The sequence below is a fragment of the Ornithorhynchus anatinus genome, chromosome 4, assembly GCF_004115215.2.
Source record: "Ornithorhynchus anatinus isolate Pmale09 chromosome 4, mOrnAna1.pri.v4, whole genome shotgun sequence".
Classification (NCBI taxonomy): Eukaryota; Metazoa; Chordata; class Mammalia; order Monotremata; family Ornithorhynchidae; genus Ornithorhynchus; species Ornithorhynchus anatinus.
Window position 1 is genome coordinate 26,764,055 of NC_041731.1, and position 13,970 is coordinate 26,778,024.

A 13,970-nucleotide genomic window follows, 5' to 3' on the forward strand; every position below is an offset into this window, starting at 1 on the left:
CAGGATGCAGTCTGAGATAGAGAGGGGGTGAGGTATAGGCCTAGCATAGGGAGTAGGCTCAAGGTGAAGGTGTCATGTGCATAATCTAGGACCATCGCATCGTGTCCCCGGAAACCGACAGTGGCTTCCTGGGGTCTGAAACCAGCCAGGTGTCACCCCTCACCCAGACTCCGGAGCACCAGCTTCAGCAGGCCAGGTATGGCCCCCGTGGGACCAATGCGTGTCAGGCTGGGATCCTGAGTCATAGGAGTTAGGGAGGGAGAGGGAGTGCTGGGAGGTGCTATGAGAACAGAGGGATGGATGACAGGATCAGAGTGGCTGGAGGGGAAGGTCCTGGTCAGGGTGGAAGTAGGGGGTACAGGATACCTAGTGAAGTGGTCACAACTCCATGGGGCTTCCCAGGGATCAGCAAGTGGGCCACCACAGATTCAGTTACTCCAGCTTAGATGTCCTTTCTCCCTTTTCCCAGCAAGCAGCAGAAGACTTGCCAGATATCCTTGGCTTCCAAGCCCCGGAGGCATCCCCTGGAAAACCATCCCCCTGCCACATGGGTGCCCTCCAGCCCCAGTCCGGCTCAAGGCTTCAGCCCTTGGAAGGAGTCAGAGGGCATCCCCCAAGAAAGGGGGCTGGGGGCCATGCAGAGCACCCGGGAGCAATTCTGGAGAAGGAGGCAAGGCTGTAATCACTCATCCCAGCTTGGCCCAGATTCAGAAGCTCCAGCCTGCTCGGAAGAAAAAGCAGGTGAGCCTGTCTGTTCATTCATTCAATCAATCATATTTATTGAGTGCTTATTGTGTGCAGAGTACTATACTAAGCACTTCTTTTAAAATAAATATTTGTTAAGCGCTTACTATGTGCAGAGCACTGTTCTAAGCGCTGGGGTAGATACAGAGTAATCAGGTTGTCCCATGTGAGGCTTACAGTCTTCATCCCCATTTTACAGATGAGGGAACAGATGGGTGCCCAGAGAAGTAAAGTGACTTGCCCACAGTCACACAGCTGACAGGTGGCAGAGCGGGATTCGAACCCATGACTTCTGACTCCCAAGCCCAGGCTCTTTCAACTGAGCCATGCTGCTTCTCTAACGAGGGCTGGATCCAGGGCAAGTCCAATGAGGCGAAACTAGGCTTGAAGAACCCTAACCACCCAGGTCCAAGGGTCCCCCAGAACAAGTCCAAAGTGACCTCCCCTGGTCACTTTGAGCAGAAGTGGATGCCCCCCCAGTCCCGGTTCATACCCTTGAGGCCAGTCCAGAACCAAACTAGCTTCTTGGGCGATGGGAGTGGGCACCCTCAGCTCCTTGCCTTGCCTGTGATACTGCCCTTGCATTTCCCACAACTCCCCAGGGCTCAGAGCAGAGCTGAATTTGTCCAGGAAGAGGTTGGCCTGCATCCATCCCTCTCCCTCTGGTCTCCTTTGGCCCCTTCCCTCTGCTGGACAGAAGCTGAGTTGTGGGGGGCGGAGAGAGGGGTGGAAGCTGTTACTTTTTAAGACTACAGAGAGTGGAACTTCGTATTGCCTCTCTCTCATGGGTTTGTCTGCATCTTTCAGGTCCTGGGGCTTTGTGACCACAGCAGGCCACATGGCAGGGCTCTGTCCACATGTGGCTGGCTGCAGGACACATGGTAGCATTCTGCCCACAGGTGTTCAGGCTGGAGGGCAGTGTTAGGGCAGGCCATGACCCCCGTTCCCTAGTCATCCAGGTGGGCAAAGCTGTGATTTGATTGTTCCTGTGGCTTTTCTAATCCTGAGCCATGATCCAGTCCTGGCCAGGTGGTGGGGGACTCTATGCAAGGCTCTGGGAGGTTGTCCCTGACCCAGCTGCTCCAGCCTGTTTCTGCAAATGACTTCTCTCTTAGAGACTACCTAGAACAGATGCTTCCCCCTTCCCCCTGGGGAGGTGAGGAGCAGAGCAGTCTCCCCTGCCTGGTCCCTCTGGTTTGACGAACTGGGGAAGGTCTCCTCACCACTCTGCTGCTCCCCAACCACACTACTATTGCCACACTCAGAGCCAAGTGTCTCTCAGATGCACCAAGCCCTGAGCAGCGGATTTGAATCCAAATGCCTCCAGCTGCCCTAAGGAGTTCTATGTTATTTACACTATTTGGAGTTCGGCCCCCTTGAATTTGACATGGATATTTATGCAGTTTGGATTGACTGGCCCAAGTCTGGTGACCCCCATCTAGGAATACCTGCAGAAAGTTCATCCGCGGCTTTCCCAAGCTCAGTCCCCACCCCGATCTGGCTTGGATAGGAGACTCAAGGAGCCTCGGCCAGTTGGGTCATTTGGTATCTCTCCCCTGCCAGGTCAGAGTGACGTGAGGACTGAAGCCTCCAGGATGATCAAGGCCTGCGACCAGCCTTCCATCCAAGGGCAGGACCAGCCTGCTGCCTTCTTGGCCACATTCCGGCAGCCAACAGTGGAACTTCCAGCCAGCCACCTCGATGCCCGGATAGCACGAGAGTAAGTGTCTAGAGGGCAGGCTCTGGGTCAGAGTTGCCTGTGGGGAAGGAAGGAGGGCAGCTTGGGACTGAGCACCTGAAAGGGCTATGGGAAGGCCCCACCGTGGCAACCGCTCTCCAGTGCCCCAGAACTGCAGAGTCTGTTCAGCTCACAAAATCTCTCTCTCTCCATGGCCCAATGCCCACAGACCCAACTCTTTCACTTACTCTCCTTAATCAATCAGTCATCCAATCAGAGATGTATTATGAGCACATCTCTGCCCTCAAGGAGCTGATAATGTATCAGGGGAGGCAGACACAAAAGAATTTACAGCTAAGAGGAAAAGGAGACTGGAAAGATACGTACATGGCTGAAAATGCCTTTACATAGTAGAGTACTTACCATCCATATGTATCAATGTGCTCTGGGGGCTGTGAGTGCAGACGTCTTGAGGTGGTAGCTGGAAGGAAGGACCCGGGGAGAAGGAAAATTAATTGGGGAAACCCTTCTGGAAATTTCAGGAGGGCTTTGAGAATGGGGAGAAGTGCAGTTAGGTAGATTTGAAGAGGGAAGGCATTCCAGGCAGGAAGAAGGGTGTGAGCAAGGGGTCAGATGTGGGAGAGTCAATACTAATAATAATTATTATGGTATTTGTTAAGCGCCTACTATGTGCCAAGCACTGTTATAAGCACTGGGGTAGATACAAGGTAATCAGATTATCCCACGCAGGGCTCACAGTCCTTATCCCCATTTTACAGATGAAGTAACTGAGGCACAGAGAAATTAACTTGCCCGAAGTCACACAGCTGATAAGTGGCAGAGTAAAGATTAGAACCCATGACCTCTGACTCCCAAGCCCATGCTCTTTCCACTAAGCCATGCTGCTTCTCCAAGACAGGGATTGGGTCTAAGAACTCTATTATACTCTCACAAATGTTTAGTACAGTACTCTGAACAAAATAAGTGCTCAGGAAATGCTGATTATTGGCTAGCTGATGCGTGAACTATGAATTGGATACAGGGAAACTGATAAGGAGATGGCTGACCCAGTAGTCAAGTCAAGATATTATTAACATCTGGACCTTATTTGGATGACCAGGATTTAGTAACAAAGTGAATTTGAGAGTTCAAAGAGAGTGAGTCAGTAACAAAATAAAGGTTGCAGTCTTTGGTTTCAGGGAGGAAGTTGCTGTTGTCCACTGTGATGGGAAATTTAGATGGAGTTGTACATTTGGGAAGCAAGATGAAAAATTCAGTTTTAGACATTAAACTTATGGTTCTGGTGAGACAACCATGTGGAGATGTTATGCAGGAAAGAGAAATGCAAAACTGTAGAAAGGGAGAGTCTGGGACTAATGAGAGATTTAGGTGTCATTCTCATAAAGGTAGTGGCCAAAGTCATCGGAGTGAAAGGGCTCCCCAAGAGAGGGATTAAGTGAGAGGAGAAGGGGACCCAGAACAGAACATTAAAGGATGAGAGGCAGAAAAAGAGCCAGGAAAAGAGACTGAGAAGGAATAGCCAGAGATGTAGGAGGGGAACCAGGATTGAACTGGGTCAGCAAAACCTAGGTTAGATAGCACTTCCACGAGAAGGGAGTGGTCCACAGGAGCAAAGGTGCCCAAGAGGTCAAGAAGAGGATTAGGACAGAATAGAGTCCATCAGATTTGGCAAGGAGGAGGTTTTTGGGCACTTTGGAGAGTGCAGCCTCAATGGAGTGAATGGGGTAGAAACAAGGTTATAGTGAACCACGAAAGGAGTTGGAGGAGAAGCAGTAGAGGCAGCAGGTGCATGTAACTTGCTCAAGATGCAGAGAAGCAGGTATTCCTCTTAGACTCTCAGCCTTACCCTCCAGACCCTCTGCCATTTTGTAGCTCACAGGTAGTGTAGGTGAGGCTGCTTGAGAAATGAAATGCACCTTCTGTAAAAGGTTTGGGTCTTTTAGCCAGGTGGAAGACTAGACACCATTAAAGTCTTATAAGCCCTTGGGGCCAGGCAAGCAGCGTGGCTCAGTGGAAAGAGCACGGGCTTTGGAGTCAGGGCTCATGAGTTCGAATCCCAGCTCTGCCACTTGTCGGCTGTGTGACTGTGGGCAAGTCACTTAACTTCTCCGTGCCTCAGTTCCCTCATCTGTAAAATGGGGATTAAGACTGTGAGCCCCACGTGGGACAACCTGATTCCCCTATGTCTACCCCAGCGCTTAGAACAGTGCTCGGCACATAGTAAGCGCTTAACAAATACCAACATTATTATTATTATTATCTCCCCCACCTTGGGAGCAGGCGGCTGTCTTCCTGAAGGAAGGCAGGAGCCTCTGACCAGCAATGCACTCCTCCCTTGGGGGAATGCATAGCTGGAAGCCCCACTTCCCACTCAGCACCTCCGCCTGCCTCTGGGACCTGTGGCCCAGGTTCAGGCAGGCTGGGCCGGGAAGGAGTGGCATTCTGGATTCCCCTTCCTGCCACCAGCCAGGCTATCCAGGCCCTGCAGAACGAGGTCTCCCGGCTCCGGCGGAAGCTCGAGAAGATGCTACTTAGCTCCAGGGAGAACCCCGAGGAGACTCCCAGAGTACAACCCATCCATCGCCATGGTCACGTTGGGAAGGCTCCTCCATCCTCGGGCGGCTCCACGCCCACCAGGTGAGTGTCGCGGCCATCGTGGGGTCGGGTGTAGTTGTGGTCGCTCGACAGCTGTGACCTCTCCCACCTCAACATCACCACCAATCCTGTCCTCGGACAGGCTAGTCTGAACGTCTGTGTTTGGAGGTGGGGTGGGTGGGGTGGATATAGTCATGACCTGGGGGTCCACTGGGCTCCAGGGTGGGGTCAGTCGCAGCTCAGAGTGCATCCATACCCACACCTGGGCACCGTTCAGCTATCTCCCATTTGGGGCTGCCATGGCACAGTGCCTCTTCCAGCAGAGGCCCTCAGGTCCCCCTGCCTCCAAGACCCCCTGCAGTCAACAGGGATCACCCCGCCAGTAGCCAGCTCTTAGAATACTAGTGCACTGTACCCACTGGGTGTTTACTTCCTGCTGCTGCTGGCTGTGTGCAGGGCACTGTGGGAAAGATACAGTAGATTATAATAATAGGAGCATTTCTTAGTAATAGTAATAATACAATATTTGTGCTATTTAAGCACTTACTATATGTCAAGTACTGTCCAAAGCACTGAGGTAGATATAAATTAATCAGATTGGACATAGTCCTTGTTTCATTTGGGGCTCACAGGAATTCAATACCTGATTTCCCTCCCTCTTTAATATGAGTTCCATATGGTACAGAGACTGAGTAACATACTTATATTGTATCTACCCCATGCTTAGAACAGTATTTGCCACATAGCAAGCACTTAACAAATAATCCTACTCTATCCTAATCCTCCTTGCCCTCTTAGCTGCCTTTGACACTGTCGACCATCCCCTTCTCCTCCACACTTTATCTCACCTTGGCTTCACGGACTGTCCTCTCCTGCTTCTCCTCTTATCTTTCTGGCCGTTCATTCTCGATCTCCTTTGCGGGCTCCTCCTCCCCCTCCCATCCACTAACGGGGTTCCTCAAGGGTTAGTTCTTGGCCCTCTTCTGTTCTCCATCTGTACTCACTCCCTTGGTGAACTCATTTCACTCCCACAGCTTCAGCTGTTATCTCTACGCAGATGACACCCAAATCATCTCCTCCCCTGTTCTCTCCCCGTCCCTTCAGGCTCGCATCTCCTCCTGCCTCCAGGACGTCTCCACCTGGATGTCTGCCTGCCACCTAAAACTCATCATGTCCAAAACTGAGCTCCTTATCTTCCCTCCCAACCACCCTGCCCTCTCCCTGACTTCCGTGTCACTGTGGATGGCACGACCATCCTTCCCATCTCACAGGCCTGCAACCTTGGTGTCATCCTTGATTCAGCTCTCTCACTCACTCTACACATCCAATCCGTCACCAACACCTGCCAGTCTCACCTTAACAATATCGCCAAGATCCGCCCTTTCCTCTCCATCCAAACTACTATTGTGCTGGTACAAGCTCTTGTATTATCCCAACTGGATTATTGTGTCAGCCTCGTCTCTGATCTCCCTTCCTCCTGTCTCTCCCCACTCCAGTCTATTCTTCATTCCACTGCCCGGATCATCTTCCTATGGAAACACTCTGGGCATGTCACTCCCCTCCTCAAAAACCTCCAATGGTTGCCTATCAACCTTCGCACGAAACAAAAACTCCTCAATCTTGGCTTCAAGGCTGTCCATCATCTTGCCCCTTCCTACCTCACCTCCCTTCTCTCTTTCTACTGCCCACCCCATATCCTCCACTCCTCTGCCACTCACCTCCTCACCATCCCCCGTTCGCGCCTATCCCGCCGTCGACCCTTGGACCACGTCCTGCTGCTCTCCTGGAATGTCCCACCTCCTCACATCTGCCAAACTAACTTTCTTCTCCTCTTCAAAGCCCTACTGAGAACTCACCTCCTCCAGGAGGCCTTCCCGGACTGAGCCCCCCCTTTCCCTCTGCCCCTCCTCCCCTCCCCTTCCCTCCTCTCCTGCCCTCTGCTCTTCCCCCTTCCCCTTCCCTCAGCACTGTGCATATTTGTATGTATTATTTATTACCCTATTTATTTTAATGAGGTGTATATCTCCATGATTCTGTTTATCTTGATGATGTTGTCTTGTAATGTTTTGTTATGTTTTGCTTTGCTGTCTCCCCCGTTTAGACTGTGAGCCCATTATTGGGCAGGGATTGTCTCTATCTATTGCCCAATTGTACATTCCAAGTGCTTAGTACAGTGCTCAATAAATACTATTGAATGAATGAATAATTATATTATGACAGTGCTCAATAAATCCTACTGAATCACCTTGACCTTCCATTGGCTACAGGTCCCATGCCCAAATGGTAGTGAGTCTACTCTCCCTAGCTCAGTCCCTTGAACAGCTCTTGTATGTATATATATATATATATCTGTAAATTATATGTTATTTATATTAATGTCTGTCTCCCCATCTAGATTGTGAACTCACTGTCGGCAAGGGAATGGTCTACCAGCTCTGTTGTATCATACTCGCCCATGCATTTAGTACAACACTCTACACCCGATAAGCACTCAGTAAAGACCACTGATAGATTGATTTAAAATATGCTGAGCCTTATCCATCTTATTTTCCCCTTTTTCACTTTCCCAGAAAGCCTGTGAAGCAGCACCACCAAGAACGGGGTGATTCGTCCCCGGGCATCCCACCCATAAGGCTGCGGCCCAGGTCCTCTTCTTTTCCACGGGGTGCATCCATGCTTGACTGCAGTAAGTGACGTGTAGAGGGAGGGAACTTCCACAGGATAAGAAATATACATTAATGGAATGAGAATCTCCTCAGTGTCAGCTTCATCCAACACAATCCCTTCAAAAACACCTGGCTGCTACATCCCTCTCCTCCGCCAGGCAAAACTTCTTCTCTTCCCTCATCGACACCATGCCCGTCACCCCCGCCAATTGTTCCGGACCTTTAACTCTCTCCTTAGGCCCCCTGTTCCTCCCCCTCCCCCATCTCTCCCCCCCAATGATCTGGCCACCTATTTCCTCACGAAAATCAACACAATCAGGTCTGAGCTCCCCAAAGTCACCCCTCCGCCTCTCCCCTCCCCCCCACCAACCCTCTCCCCTACTTTCCCATCCTTCCCTGCAGTATCCTCAGAGGAGATCTCCTCCCTCCTTGCAAGTGCCACCCCCTCCACCTGCGCCTCGGGCCCCATTCCCTCTCACCTTATTAAAAACATCGCCCCTGCCCTCCTACCTTCCTTAACTTCTATTTTTAACCATTCAATCTCCAATGGCTCCTTCCCCTCTGCCTTCAAACATGCCCACGTCTCCCCCATTCTAAAAAAACCCACTCTTGACCCCACTTCCCCTTCCAGTTATCGCCCTATCTCCCTACTACCCTTCCTTTCCAAAATCCTAGAACGAGTCGTCTACAATCGCTGCTTAGAATTCCTTAACTCCCATTCTCTCCTGGACCCCCTCCAATCTGGCTTCCGTCCCCTCCACTCTACCGAGACTGCTCTCTCTAAGGTCACCCATGACCTCCTTCTGCCTAATCCAATGGCTCCTACTCCATTCTAATCCTCCTTGACCTCTTTGCTGCCTTTGACACTGTCGACAATCCCCTCCTCCTCCATACCTTATCTCACCTTGGCTTCACGGACTCTGTCCTCTCCTGGTTCTCTTCTTATCTCTCTGGCCGGTCATTCTCGGTCTCCTTCGCAGGCGCCTCCTCCCCCTCCCATCCTTTAACTGTTGGAGTTCCTCAAGGGTCAGTTCTTGGCCCTCTTCTGTTCTCCATTTACACTCACTCCCTTGGTGAACTCATTCACTCCCACGGCTTTGACTGCCATCTCTACACAGATGACACACAGATCTACATCTCTGCCCCTGTCCTCTCCCCGTCCTTTCAGGCTCGCATCTCCTCCTGCCTCCAGGATGTCTCCACCTGTATGTCGGCCCGCCACCTAAAACTCAACATGAGCAAGACTGAGCTCTCATCTTCCCTCCCAAGCCCGGTCCTCTCCCAGACTTCCCTATCACCATGGATGGCATGACCATCCTTCCTGTCTCTCAGGCCCACAATCTTGGTGTCATCCTTGACTCGTCTCTCTCGTTCACCCCACACATCCTATCCGTTACGGAGACCTGCCAGTTTCACCTTTACAATATCGCCAAGATCCGCCCTTTCCTCTCCACCTAGATGGCTACCTTACTGCTACAGGCTCTTGTTATATCCTGGCTAAACTACTGTGTCAGCCTTCTCTCTGATCTCCCTTCCTCCTCTCTCGCCCCGCTCCAGACTATTCTTCACTCCGCTGCCTGGCTCATCTTCCTGCAGAAACAATCTGGGCATGTCACTCCCCTTCTTAAACACCTCCAGTGGTTGCCTATCAACCTCCGCTCCAAACAAATACTCCTCACTCTAGGCTTCAAGGCTCTACATCACCTTGCCCCTTGCTACCTCTCCTCCCTTCTCTCTTTCTACTGCCCACCCCGCACGCTCCGCTCCTCTGCCTCCCACCTCCTCACCCTCCCTCGGTCTCGCCTATCCCGCTGTCGACCCCTGGGCCACGTCCTCCCGCGGTCCTGGAATGCCCTCCCTCCTCACCTCCGCCAAACTCATTCTCTTCCCCTCTTCAAAACCCTATTTAAAACTCACCTCCTCCAAGAGGCCTTCCCAGACTGAGCTCCTCTTCTCCCTCTACCGCCCCCCCTTCACCTCTCCGCAGCTTAACCCTCTTTTCCCCCCATTTCCCTCTGCTCCTCCCCCTCTCCCTTCCCATCCCCTCAGCACTGTACTCGTCTGCTCAACTGTATATATTTTCATTACCCTATTTATTCTGTTAATGAAATGTACATCGCCTTGATTTTATTTAGTTGCCATTGTTTTTACGAGATGTTCTTCCTCTTGACTCTATTTATTGCCATTGTTCTTGTCTGTCTGTCTCCCCCGATTAGACTGTAAGCCCGTCAAATGTCAGGGACTGTCTCTATCTGTTGCCAACTTGTTCATTTCAAGCGCTTAGTACAGTGCTCTGCACATAGTAAGCGCTCAATAAATACTATTGAATGAATGAATCAGTGCTACCAAATCAGGGCAGTCAATGGTATTTAATGAGTTTTACTGTAAAAAGAGCATAATACTAAGCACTTAGGAGAGTATTCATTCATTCACTTCATTCAATAGTATTTATTGAGCGCTTACTATGTGCAGAGCACTGTACTAAGCACTTGGAGTATACAGTTCAGCAACAGATAGAGACAATCCCTGCCCAATGACAGGCTTATAGTCTAATCAGGGGAGACACATGGACAAAAACAAGACAACATAATCATGATACATAGAATCAAGGGGATGCACACCTCATTAACAAAATAAATAGGGTAATAAAAATATGTACAAATGAGCACAGTGCTGAGGGAGGGGATGAGGAGCAGAGGGAAAAGGGGGCTTAGCTGAAGGGAGGTCAAAAGGGGAAGTGGGAAGGAGCAGAGGGCAGAGGGGGAGCAAAGGGAAAAGGGGAAGCTCAGTCTGGGAAGGCCTCTTGGAGGAGGTGAGCTGTCAGTAGTGCTTTGAAATGGGGCAGAGTTAGTTTGGTGGAGGTGAGGAGGGAGGGCATTCCAGGACAGCGGTAGGACGTGGGCCAGAGGTCGACGGTGGGATAGGCGTGAACGGGGGATGGAGAGGAGGTGACCGGCAGAGGAGCGGAGCCTGCCGGGTGGACAGAAAGAGAGAAGGGAGGTGAGGTAGGAGGGGGCAAGGTGATGGAGAGCCTTGAAGCTCAGAGTGAGAAGTTTTTGTTCCGTGCGGAGGTTGATGGGCAACCACTGGAGCTTTTTAAGGAGGGGAGTGACATGCCCAGAGCGTTTCTTCAGGAAGATGATCTGGGCAGTGGAATGAAGAATAGACTGGAGTGGGGAGAGACAGAAGGAAGGGAGGTCAGAGAGAAGGCTGACAATAATCCAGCCGGGATATTATGAGAGCTTGTACCAGTACGATAGCCGTTTGGATGGAGAGGAAAGGGTGGCTCTCTGCAATATTGTAAAGGTGAGACCGGCAGGCATTGGTGACGGATTGGATGTGTGGGGTGAATGAGAGTTGAGTCAAGGATGACACCAAGGTTGCGGGCTTGAGAGATGGGAAGGATGGTCTTACCATCCACAGTGACAGGGAAGTCAGGAAGAGGACAGGGTCTTTTGAAGGGAAGATAAGTTCAGTTTTGGACATGTTGAGTTTTAAGTGGCAGGCAAACATCCAAGTGGAGACGTCCTGGAGGCAGGAATAAATACGAGCCTGAAGGGAGGGGGAGAGAACAGGGGAGGAGATGTAGATTTGGGTGTCATCGGTGTAGAGATGATAGTTGAAGCCGTGGGAGTGAATGAGTTCATCAAGGGAGTGAGTGTAGATAGGGAACAGAAGAGGGCCAAGAACTGACCCTTGAGGAACTCCAACAGTTAGTGGATGGGAGGGGGAGGAGGCGCCTGCAAAGGAGACCGAGAATGACTGGCCAGAGAGATAAGAGGAGAACCAGGAGAGGACGGAGTCTGTGAAGCTAAGGTGAGATAAGGTGTGGAGGAGAAGGGGATGGTCGACAGTGTGAAAGGCAGCTGAGAGGTAGAGGAGGATTAAGATAGAGTAGGAGCCATTGGATTTGGAAAGGAGGTCACGGGTGACCTTTGAAAGAGCAGTCTTGGTAGAGTGGAGGGGACGGAAGCCAGATTGGAGGGGGTTCAGGAGAGAGTTGGAGTTGAGGAATTCAAGGCAGTGAGTGTAGACAAGAAGCAGCATAGCCTAGTGGAAAGAGCACAGACCTGGAAGAGGACTGGGTTCTAATCCCAGTTTACTTGCTATGGGACCTTGGACAAGTCACTTCTCTGTTCCTCAGTTCCCTCATATGCAAAATGGGGATTCAATATCTGTTCTCCCTCCTTCTTAGCCTGGGAGACCCATGTTGGACCTGTTTATCTTGCATTTACCCCAGCACATGAGAGTGCATTGAACACTTACTCTATACAGAACACTGTTCTAAGCACTTAATACAGTGCCAGTAAATACCACTGGTTGATTGGGAGAATTAGTAGACAATCCTTAATAAGTAGGAAAGCAGTATGGCCTAGTGGAAAGAACAGGTCTGAGAGTCAGGGGACCTGAGTTCTAATCCCAGCTCCACCTCTTGCCTACTATAAAATCCCTCATCTGTAAAATGGGGATAGAATTCTACTCCATACTAGTTTCTCTATGACCCTCATGTGGCATAGGGATTGTGTCCCACCTGATTATTTTAAATCTACACTAGCACTTTAAGTACTTACTGTATGGCAAGCACTTTACTAATACTTTATTAATAATAATAATAATTGTAGTATTAATGCTTACTGTGTGCCAAAGCACTGCACCAGGTGCTGGGGTAGATTCAATACAATCAGATCAAACATAGTCCCGCTTCCATATAGGACTCATAGTCTAAGAGGGAGAGAGAATACATACTTAATCACCATTTTACAGCTGAGAAAACTGAGGCATGGAAAGGTCATGTGACTCATTCAGGAGCCTACAGCAGACAAGTGGTGCAGTGGGGATTACTACCTACGTCCTGATTTCCAGCCCCCTATCCTTTCCACTAGGTTACATTGCTTCTTACCCTACCCTTAGGGAGCTTTCCATCCATGGTGGGGGAAGACAGACACCAAAATAAATTCCAGGTCAGGGGAAGCAACAGAGTTTAAATACATGTACATAAGTGCTGTTGGGGGAGGACCCAAAGGCTTAGGGGATGAGTACCCTAGTGGCAAGGTGGGAGACAAAGAAGAACTTAAGTGGAGCTGGCAGGAAATGAGGTATTCAGGGAAGGCTTTTTGGAGGAGCTGGGACTAAATATTGCTGGGCGGCAAGGGTCCTGACCCAACTTCCACCCTCTGAGTTGACCCACATGCTCATGGGAACACAGTACCAATGAACTGGCTGGTGCTGCCACTCTGATAGGCCCACAACAGAATTCTCTTCCCCAGAACCTTAAGAGTATGTGTATCTGTCTATCTGTCCTGTCCAGGCCCAGAGTCCGAGCAGCCCACCACTGAGAGGAGGAGAGCTGCAGAGTGGAGCTGTCGGGGTGAGGAATGGGTTGGAGTGAGAGCAGCGCACGGAGCCCAGAAGCAGGAGGGCATGATAACCTTCCGAGGCCTTTACACAGGTGCTGACAAGTCCTGAAGTGGATTGGGGTGGTGGTGTGTGGTAGCAGGGGTAGGTTCTGGCTCAGTCTGGGGCAGGGGCTTTGGTAGACTTCTCCCCACATTCCCAGGAGTCCAGTCTCCCTGAAAGGCAGGGGGAAGGTGATAGCTTTTCTTGAGGACCCTTCACCTCCACAGTCCCTGTCCCAGCTGGACCAGAAAGTGATCCAAGCCAGGAAGTTGTGGGTGGGGGGCATTACCCTAGGAGCGCCCCCCCCGTGGGCAAATAGAGCCAATTGCTGGGAATGGCAGAGGGGGCCCCCTTCTGTCCCTGAGAGTTGGAATGCTTAAGGAAGTTGTTTTTTGTGCACAGGGAAAGAGTATCACATGCCAAGGCCCAAGCCTGCTAGGGCAGCCGCAGACACCACTTCCTGCTCTTGCTGCCAGAAGCTTCCAGGTGAAAAAAGACTGCACCCATGGTCTCTCACAGTTATCTTGGCTTGCAGGCAGGCCCCATGGGCTCCAGAACTTGGGAGAGGGAAGGGGGACCAGGCCCCTCGCTTTAGAAAATCTCAAGGTTGGGAGCACTCCCCTCCTCCCTTCCCCCTGCATCACAGCCCACCAATCACTCTGCTCCTTGGGAAGCCACTCCTGGGATCATCCCCCCTGGGCAGGTCACCCTGCTTCCTGTCCGAATCCCCTGCAAGGGCAGTGGTCTGGCATGTAAAAGGCATATAGGAGTGTCAAGCCTGTTCCAAGCTTTTCCCAGGGTGAGACTGAGATCTGCGGGTGGGAGTAGGGCTCCCTCAGTCCAGAGGGCCTCCAGGGCAGTGGTGGAGC

At 51.1% G+C, this 13,970-nt stretch overlaps 1 protein-coding gene across 4 annotated transcripts in view; it reads left to right on the forward strand.

Annotated features, from left to right (window-relative positions):
- AKNA (AT-hook transcription factor) overlaps positions 1–13,970 on the forward strand; it is a 63,814-nt gene that overhangs the window by 46,422 nt on the left and 3,422 nt on the right. For 3 of the 4 annotated variants that reach the window (XM_029063447.2, XM_029063450.2, XM_029063448.2), the window contains exons 13-19: positions 90–196; positions 470–741; positions 2,308–2,464; positions 4,910–5,080; positions 7,609–7,724; positions 13,013–13,153; positions 13,504–13,587. In XM_029063447.2, coding sequence (XP_028919280.1) covers positions 90–196; positions 470–741; positions 2,308–2,464; positions 4,910–5,080; positions 7,609–7,724; positions 13,013–13,153; positions 13,504–13,587 — 1,048 coding nt within the window. The remainder of the gene's footprint in view (positions 1–89; positions 197–469; positions 742–2,307; positions 2,465–4,909; positions 5,081–7,608; positions 7,725–13,012; positions 13,154–13,503; positions 13,588–13,970) is intronic. The other variant, XM_029063451.2, reaches the window with a different exon arrangement.